Below are 10,172 nucleotides of genomic sequence, written 5' to 3' on the forward strand. Positions count from 1 at the left end.
CCCCTTTTTATGGAAACTGTGTTTTGAAATTTGTAAAGAATAATAGCTCAGTACCTGGGTATAGACCAGTGGAATTCCAACCCAGTCATAGCCAAACAGAAGGCTACACCAAGACCGGTACTTATTCATCTCCTAAAAGGGSAAGAAAAAAACAACCAGCAAGAAACCACAACAAAGTAAAATTGCATGGGGAACCATTCTGATTTATAAATATTTTGTTATAGTTCATTTTTGCACAGATAAATAGACAGGGTGAAATGAAGGTACAGTATATATAAATTGATACTATAACTATATCCAGAACCCCATTTGAATATTGACTTGGTTTAGGGAGTCAAGTACTTAGGAATTTGAGTACTTAGTATACATTGTGTTTCTTCACAAATCATCCTGTGTTTCTCTCTTATCCACAGTCTGGTGATATATGAAAGAGAATATAGTATATCATAAAAAGGATATTTTACTACTTAATGAAATATTCAGAGATTATCTTCTCTGAAACTGATACTAAAATCTTCAAAATGCCAAATTATCCTCATTTCTCATATTCTCAGCAATGGAACAAGTATGAATTTACAGGGATATTGCAATTATTTTTTACTCATCAATTTGTTGTTTCTTTTAATACCTTCTTAGTCATATAAAAAGAATCCCAGTGAGTGCTGCTGTGTGTGTTTAAGTGTACATTTGTACTCAAAGAAAAGTGGGATAAATCCTCAATAAAGTCATTTAGATGACACAGGAGATCTGTGCACACTAAATAAAACCCCTCATGTAAGTGAAAAGCTACTACATAACAATTTCGGATCTGTTTTCTCTAAATTTAGTTTTTCTACTTACATTCATCAGCGTCTGCAGGTCTACACTGTCTCGAATTCTTCCCTCTTTTCGTGCCTTTGATGCCAAATTTCCAAACCAGACAAATGGGACCCAGTATTTAAGATGAGGAGACTTAAGGTCATCAAAAAGTTTTCGTTCATATCTTGTCATAAAACCTGTTTACCAAAAAACCCAAAACAACCKTCATTTATTCTGTGCTTTCAGTGCTACTGACACTACAAATTTTGAAATATGTTTCTATCTGTTTATGTAATATTTGCATAGAAATCTGCTAAACACATCTTATAATTCTAACTGTAACCTACTCTTTTTTCCAATTTATCTTTTTTCCCAGAACAGATCTTGCTTGCAACAACATTAACCACCTATGCTAAATTCCTAAATATAGGCAATAATTTGCTGTTACTGTGTTCTCATATCTAACTRCTGACATATGGTAGACACAAAGAATACTAAGAATTGGACAAATTACTCTCTACTTTTGTATTCTACTTTTAGAAAAATAAGGAACTGGATGTATCAGTCAAGAAACAATCACTTTCAGCAGTGATGGCTTTCAGCAGCATTTCCACATATATTGTAAGGGCAGTTACATGACCTTCTGATTCTGATAATTTTTTGTTAAATCTGCAACGCAGTAAGCAAGCAACAGAGGATAAAAGTGCACGCATGAAACAGAGCCCGACAGAGAGTGTGCCTTCTGCCAGTGAAATACTTCCCTGACAGATTGTTTCATATTTTCTTTGGGGTTATGCAGGCATGCAAAGAGATGAAGAGGGAATCATGCACAGAAATCCTGCTGCTAAGGGGACACTAGGCCAGGTGACATGCTGCGGGGCTGCAGGCTGAAAGTGCTCTGTGCCTGGCAATTTGCCTTGCTGGGGTGCTGGGAAGGTATTACATTTCCTGAAGAGTTCCTCTGCCTCGTGAAGCCCTGCTTCCCCCTGCTGCAAGCAAGTCCAAGGTCAGAGAGCAGAGGAGCCAGAGTTATGAGTGACAAATCCTGCACCAAAGCCAATCACTGCCCGAGACTGGCAAGGGAGCAGCTGGCTTTTAGAGCAACACCCTCTTGGGGAAGAAAGCTCTGCTCTGCTGTCCTTCCWCCAAGCCTTTACAAAAACAACCTCAGAAGAATCACATTTTCCTTTGTGCAAATCTTGATTTTCTGGTATTGGAGCAATTGTCCTGTTTGGAGGATSTTAGTTTTTGCTCAGCTATGTGACATCTATCAGGGTGGGTATAAAGCTGCTTTTRTTGTGTTGACATTAGTTTTGAAATAGGACAAAATTAGTAACATGACAGCCCCAAAACAGTGGGCTCAGCCAATAAACTRCAAGTTTGAGTACTGAAAATTCAATAAGGGAATTATTGACAGTAGACTCCAACTAGTAACTAAGAGTATGTCTATTATTGCTAACATTGCTAAAGATATGTGAGTCAGCAAACATAAATACACAGAAAGTCAGTTGTGTTGCACAGAAATATGACAAAAGTTAAAGGAGATTTGTGAAACACAGTGATCTTAAATATTCTGTTGTTGAGAAAAGTATAACTATTGCACAAATGCAACAAGCAATAGGAGATACTGTAACTTCTGAGAAGGAAGGCAAGGATGGGACAGAAAATACTGTGGAAGGGGAAATATTTGGCAGCAGGACACARTACTCCCACATCATAGAATTTGAAAGCAGAATAAGATAAAGCTTTTAAAAGTTCACTGGGMATTTTGCAGCCACCTCTCATAATCAACTTCATAGAAACAATCAGGCAACCAGACAAATTAACTTGCTAGTCATGACTCCTGACTCCTAAAAGTCAGTCTTTCAGTCTGCATTTAGTTTTTTTCTGGCCAGCCTGCTCATTACAGGACAAGAAAAGATGTTTCTGTCAGGCTGAAACAGATGGTTGAAAACCAAAAAATTGCATCTGAAGTAAACACTGGATGCAAGTCACTTGGAGGCTCTGGAAAGACAGCCTGAGGGGTTCACAAAGAACAGCAAGGATCAATTCAGCTTTCTACTGAAACTGGGCACGTTTTGTTCAGGAAAGCTCAACAAAGTCTGCTTCTTTTAATTATAAAGTTCAATTTGACATTATTTAAAAGTGTTGGTGTTTATATTGATTAAATGTTCTCTTTGATGAATATTAACAATGTCTAATATTCTTATTGAGGAAAATACTAGTTCTGGATTGGTCTTACTGGTGGTGAACACTCTGAACATGCAGTTCAGAATAGCTCACTGTTATTGCAGTGGTAAAGAAACACTTTATATTCCATCAAATATAGGGGAGGATATCAAACCTCAGTTATTAAAATGACATGGTTTCCAAATATAGTCATGTTATTTTTATTTAGGTGTATTCAAAGAATTAATCAAGAAACTCTGGAAACAAGAATAATGGATTTGACAAGCACTGGAAGAGGTGCAGCTCTAGAAAACTGCAAATATTTATCAAATATTTTGCCGAGATCTTGAAAAGTTTGACCTAAGGAATGACAGGGCACTGAATCCTTGTGAAAGTATGAGAAGAGTGACATGGAGTGCAATCAATAAATAATCAAAGAACACTAATGTGAACAGTGTCAGCTAAAGAGATCTTACRGGAAAAATATTGATGAGAACACAAGCCTGACTAGAAAAAAAATCACTCATGCATTCCCTTAAGTGATTCAAAGAGTATTCAGTTCGGCTGTCAGAACTCAATGGTTTGTGAAGACAAGACTGGTTCAGGGTATTTACATTAAACATTCTGAATACTAGTGGTTAGAAAAAAAGGAAAATGATCAAATAGATAAAAGGTTCATTTTCTGCTTCTGTGTTATGTGAGAAAGGGTTAATTTAGGTGCTTCCTTCCAGCAGAGGATTTGGGCCTGCACCCTTCAGCCATTCATAGGTACTCATGTCTCCGAGCTCATGCCTCATGTTTCTCTTCAGTGTTTCCCATCAGCTCTTTAGGGCTGCTCTCTGTTCACTCATTACTCTGTTTTTTAAGACTTGTGTTCTCAAGCATCCATCTTCCCTCTTGCACCTTGCAGCCATTGCAGCAGGATTGCTACGCTCAGGACTGCTGCTCGGCATTTGACACTTACAGCGTGTGTGCCCCAGCACTCAGCGTCATAAAGGAGTGAATCTACGTGCATTTACTGCCTACAGTTCCATAAMGAGGGTTAAAATATGAAAAAGAGTCAGCAGGAAGGTGCAGCACTCAGGACTGTATAGAGAGACACTACAATTGGTGAAGCTCCTGAGTTTCRTTCAAGTCTTTATGCAGTCTGCTAAAGGTAACTATTGAGAGAAAAAAGATGTTTTCTTCTAATTAAAAAAAGAAAAACCCAAACCTATTGCAAAATCTAGTGAATAGATGACACTGTGCAAGTTCTAATTGAGAATAAAATTTCATTCTTCAACAGTGAGTTCACTGTTGTGAATGTCTGTTCATCTAGGACGCAGTGTAGTTTCCAATTGATCCATCCAAATTTTAAATCTGGGCTGATTATATTGCTAGATGGTATTACAGCTCAGTCAGAAATTGCAGCATGATAAAGGATGCTGCTAGCAAGCTTTTGTGTCTTGTGTTATGGATGAGTCAGACTAGATTATCATGGCACCATTCTCAAATTTAAAATAWATGAATTTAAGCAGTTCATTTGCTGAGAAGTGTGTAGCAATAGTTATGTCACTGCAGTTCTCAGTTTGCAAAAAAAATGCAAAATTGTCACAAGTTGTTTTGATAATGACTGTGCATTAAGTATCAGGTCTGTGCTGTTCACATTCATATTAAATGCCTCTCTCCCATGCAGTCTGATCTGTAATGCCATTGGGAGCTAGAGAAGGGATGATCACAGAGTGTTGTCTAAGTCACTGGATTTTAATAAGAGCAAAAATACCCCAAAATATTCGGTACTGCATCAATAAAATTTCTGCAGCACAATATTCATTAAAACCTACAGAATGAATACTGAAATATAGAGCTGACTACACTGTCAATRCTTATATACACAGTTTATAGTGGAATATTTTTCACTGTTAAGAAAACCAACAATTGAAACTCGCTTTCCAGTCTACAATTTTGTGACATTSTGTCTCTTTGGAACAGATTGTCTTTAGCAATAGGGAGGCAGAGTTGGATTAGCTGCCTGGAAATGTTGTAATTTTCCAGTGCGTAGTAGAAGCAGATTGCTGGGGAGAGTGACAGAAGCTTCCTTGACCTCTGACAGGCTCAGGTAAACAGTTTTATTGAACAGCACAAGGAAGAGAGCTTTAAAATTCAGTGAATCCAACATAAATGATTTGGGTTTTTTTTTTTTGTTTTTGTTTTTGGTTTTTTTCCCAGTAAGATTGGTGCATTCTGCTTGGATTTTTTTTTTAACTATCCAAAGCTTCTCACACATATTTGAAATGTGTACATGTATACACACAGCGCATATTTTAACTTGCTACAACTTTGCTTACTAATCTCTGCCAAAGGAATCATTTAAAGAAATTCAAGACATTCAGTAGAAAACATGGCTTCTATTTGGAACAGATCCCCATATCTTTGCAATGGTGTTCTACTCTGACACTGACCATACTAGTCAGAAGGCAGAGTGTCACACCTTGCCTTTAAAGACCGAGTGGTCAGTCTTTGATAGACAGTCAAAGTGTCACATGATTGAACTCTCTTCACCARCATCACATTCATGGTGTTATTGAAAGAAACAGAAAACAAAGACATGCCTAATACTAACATTTTCCCCTGAAAAAACAAGTTTAAGATAAGATTTTCAATTTAAAGAAAAACCCTTAGGGCTGAGGGTTTTTTTTAGTAAATCGCAACATGTGCAATCTACTTAAAATGCAGTCTACTAAAAAAAAWATTGAGATAAAATTGTGAAGTGCCTGCAGAGATCAATCTCTGATACACCGTACCAAGTTATATTCCAGATGCYGAGGCAATGTCATATAAAGAAATACCATTCCTACTGCAACATATGATATTGCAACTTTGTTATTTGTCATACTTTGGATAATGTACCTGCTCCACGCTGCCTGAGTGTTTGGGGCAGGCCTATTGCCTCCATGGTGCCTGAAAGCAGATTCACATAAGTGTCAAACTCATTTGACTTCTGTACTGTTGCTAGATGAACATTTTAAGAGCATTAAAGATGAACCCTTAAGGTTATGTCATTTAAGTAACTAACATAAAGGTGATCACTTTGATGTGGGTTAGTATGGGGCCCCCATGGGGCTACAGGAAAGAAAAGATAAGGCTGGCTCCTTTCCTCCCTGAGCCCTGCCTCTGAGGGAAAGGAAAGCAATTTTGGGGAGGCAAACTCTGGTACCTGCTCCTACAACATGGTCCATGGTGGGGAACCGTTTGTACACAGCTGTGCTCACAGAGCGAAAGATCAGCAGAGATGTTAAATTCACATAACGCATGAGAGTCCTCCTCARCAAGCGCCCATACTCATCTCTGCCCTGGACACAGCTGGAGATCAGGAACATCAGACGATCTGGCCATGGCAAGTTCACAAACTGGTTCCACCAGCGATTCACCACCAAAGTAACATAGAAACCTGAGAGTTAGAAAGGGAAATAAAGGTCAGTACCTATCAGGATTTCAGATACTTTGATTTTAGTTTGCAAAGTATTTTTCTTACCACTAAGCTGCTACATTTCTCAGAATAAATGTAATAAGCCATGTCAAAACCCAGGGTGCAAAAAATGCTAATTATTTAATAGCCATTGCAATGTAACAATGTGTTCCATCTGAGTATCTCATAACCGTGAACTTCCAAATTTCCTCTTCTGTAGCAAAACTGAGGGTAGATTTAGTTCATAGAAAGATCAGGCACAAGGTACCAGTGTTAGTGGGCATGATCTGAATCTAGATAAATGTATCTAGATATAGATATATGTAAACCATTTTTGTTAGTATCTTAAGAACATTAGCATAAATATTGATGTGACAAAAGCGACTTGTTGGAAGTGGATCATTTATTGTGCACCYCTAACCTCCCACTAACCTCAGCTCTGAAATGCTTCAGTGCACCAACATCCACAAAATGCCTGAACAGAGACAGAACTGAGGACTAATTTCACGTTCAACCAATACTTACCAAGCACAAAAGTTACTGGGATTTGTTCAGCATATCTGTCACAGTAAATTGATAATTTTTCAAAGAACCGTTTTTGGCTACCTGTAAGAAAAAATCTGCAGCAAAAATAAAATGTATCTGTCCTTTCATAATATTCTGGCACTAGCTACAAAGTGCAAACGTATGAATAATCAGATATGTGACTGGGGAACAACCTTAGCTAATGCATTAAAGCRAATTCTGGAAGGACTACACCCTTTTGGCATGTATTAAAGAAGCTGGTGGAGATGACATTATTCGCTGTTCTTTGTAGTTTTCTCAGGACAAATTTGGCTGGAGCTATTTGGATCAATATGCCTGGAGAATCAGTTTGCTGTCCCATACACACCAAAGATGATAGCAACTCTAAGTCTGCAAACAGAGCTTACTCTCCCTTTTCAATGGTACTTAAGGGAAATGCTCAGGTCTGCTTGAATTGCAAAATGTTACAAATCTAATACCTCTGATTTGAAAATGTTATATTGTTGCAACAGGTTTTTTTACTCCTATGAAGTTTTTCCTTCCCACCAGTTWAAAATACAACTGTATTTATTTTGCAATGAGGAAAATATTCACCAAATGATAGCAAATGAATGGACTGTAGCAGCTTCTGTCCATGAGAAAAAATATTTAATGAAATAAAACAAGCTTCATTTTTTTTATTTGTATAGCTGAGTATTAGTTATTCTTTGGTTTCATATAAAAGGAACAAGTAACAACTGTTTGGTGAGTTTTGCTTACAATTGTGCAATAAAAACTGGAGCACATATACAAAGATTTTCATGATGTATTTACCATGGTCTTCAATTGCCTGACATTTCAGTAAAATTAGATTAATTTAAATAACTGCAAGACTCTGGTGTTTATTTACATATTAATGCTATAATTTTCTTTCKGAGTTTACAAATATAGATTACTGAATAAAAATGAGTGATTACTCAGAGATGAACTGAAGTTCATTTACTCTTTGGTTCCAATAAAAAGCATAGATCTAATTACAGATCACTGAAAGAACTGAACCTTGATACTTCTATGTAATGTACCTCATCAATTAAAAGTTTCACTGTACTAATTGATGCATTGCATCATACAGATGTTTAATTGACACCTTGGTGGAAAAGCAATTCTKCTTCTAATGTGTTCCTCCCAGTTGCTGGGTGACCCACGGTTAAATAAACATGCCTGGCTTTGGTGCAGTTTTCCTCTGTCCTCTGCAAGCTTAAAAATCAAGTTTGCATGCCTTCCTAGCTGTAAGCAAAACTTTGCTTTTCCTGGCTGTGTAACCTCACTCTAAAATTATTAACTCTCAAGGCTGTTAAATTTCCTCCAAGTAACCAAAGAGAGTTCGGCAGGAACAATGAAAGGTCTACACCCATCATCTAAGGCTGGGAGGCACACTCAAAACTGACAACCTAATGTCAGAATGACAAAAGCTGCGCAACCTAGGCATGCTCTGAGTTTTTATTCAGTCTGACTTCAGTAGGATGGTTGATCAAYGCTGGACTAAAAGTACAATCAGCTGGATATGATAAACAGTATTGACACCCTTCATAGGTCTGGAACCTTAAAGTAAACAGGGAAAGGAAAGTACATTAGAAGAGGTCCAAGGATAAGACAATAAGTATATAGTATAACCTCCCCCCATCATTCATCAGCCTAACACTAGGAATTCTGAAACTTCAGTATAACATTTAATGAGATGCGAATTGGAAAGAGTGTACCTGTATAATACACTTATCGCTGTGTAAAGAGTAGCAAAAACAATAAATTCTCTGTACAGCAATTTGTAGATGCTGCCTTTCCACTTTAGGAGTAATCTGTGAAATCCAAAGAAAGTGGCATTTGCTACTTTGCTGGAATAAGTGACTGTCATCGTCTTGGTAGGCTGTGCCTAGAAACAGTAGAAGAGAAGCAGGACACCAACAACATTTTAGACAGTGCATCCTAAGCTGAATGTACCCTTGTACAGATAGATACACAGATACACATGTACATTTAAATATATTATAGTATGTGCACATAAATATATGGTGTTTGTATTCATATATATATAGAAAGAGAGGGAAAAATAAAAATCTCACAGTTGCAAGCACTGCTGAGATCTGCAGATTGACTGATGCAAGGCTGTATTTGGGCTTTACCTCAGTGKCCACCCAAACCCAGTACTTAGCACTGAATGTGGCCACCTTTCTGGGTGGCAGTGGCAGGGACATGTTACACCTTTGAAGTCACTGCTTACTCTTAGTTTGCTCCACTCTGATGTGAGCAAAGAATAGGAAGTAAATTTCCTTGAATTTTTTTTTCCAACTTTCAATTTCTTGGTAAGAGAAGTACAGCTCAATTCTGCAAATGCATGTACGTCCACAGCCAGTATTTTTAGCTGGCTCTGGTAATTATAGTTATTTAAAAACAAAATGAGATTTAGAGACTGCCTCTTTCATTAACAGTCATGACAGCAGCTGAAATCAGCTGGGGAATGGTGTTACTTCTCTCCTTGACAGCTAGACTTACACATCAATACTGCAGCATTGCATGGCCATGCAAAACAAGCCATGGAGTTGCTCAGGTAGGTAGTGTGCAACACAGTGTAATTAAAGTACAACTGAAAATACAGATCTAAATACTTTGTGCTKGGTTTGGTGCTTGCTCACCCAGCATAGGGAGATGCTACAGGAACTTGTATGTGGATGTGAATGAAAGCAGTGTTACACAGCATGCAAGAAAGAGAGCAACTAAGACAAGCACAAAAAATATCAAGAAAGTTGCTATGTATCACAAATATGATTCTTGTCTGTATTTTCTTTATGCCACTGTAGTAACATTACTGGGGGGGGCGTGGAGGGGAAGGAATCAGAACTCTTAGTTAATACTTGGTAGTATTTTGTGCACTTTGGCTGTGTCTCTGATGCAGACCATAAAGAAAGCCATTAAAATTCAGCTGTAAAAGTGCCACTTTTTATTTTAGTCACCAAGGGAATCAGCAGGGAAAAGACACCATAAGCCTTGCATTGCTGACAGGCTGTCTCTTTTCCTCTGCAGAATGACTGTTCCATATTTGCCACCATGGKCTTGGAGATTATTTTTGTGGGTTTTTTTTAAAGAAGCAAGGGTTTTGCTCTTTGGAATCCAAATGAAAATTTTCCTTTTCCTAAGCTTTGGAACAGACCTTTTTTTTTTTTTTTGTTGTTGTTGTTGTCCTCCAAGAAGTTCAATG

At 37.6% G+C, this 10,172-nt stretch overlaps 1 protein-coding gene across 1 annotated transcript in view; it reads right to left on the reverse strand.

Moving 5' to 3' along the window:
- BEST3 (bestrophin 3) overlaps positions 1-8,831 on the reverse strand; it is a 17,417-nt gene extending 8,586 nt beyond the window's left edge. The window contains exons 1-5 of the mRNA XM_057377642.1: positions 8,680-8,831; positions 6,941-7,035; positions 6,164-6,397; positions 841-995; positions 55-132 (exon numbers count right to left, since the gene is read on the reverse strand). Coding sequence (XP_057233625.1) covers positions 55-132; positions 841-995; positions 6,164-6,397; positions 6,941-7,035; positions 8,680-8,831 — 714 coding nt within the window. The remainder of the gene's footprint in view (positions 1-54; positions 133-840; positions 996-6,163; positions 6,398-6,940; positions 7,036-8,679) is intronic.
- Positions 8,832-10,172: the final 1,341 nt, after the last annotated feature.

This window comes from Malurus melanocephalus, unplaced genomic scaffold (genome assembly GCF_030028575.1).
Source record: "Malurus melanocephalus ecotype Western Australia unplaced genomic scaffold, MMel_1.1 scaffold_10, whole genome shotgun sequence".
NCBI classification, from domain to species: Eukaryota; Metazoa; Chordata; class Aves; order Passeriformes; family Maluridae; genus Malurus; species Malurus melanocephalus.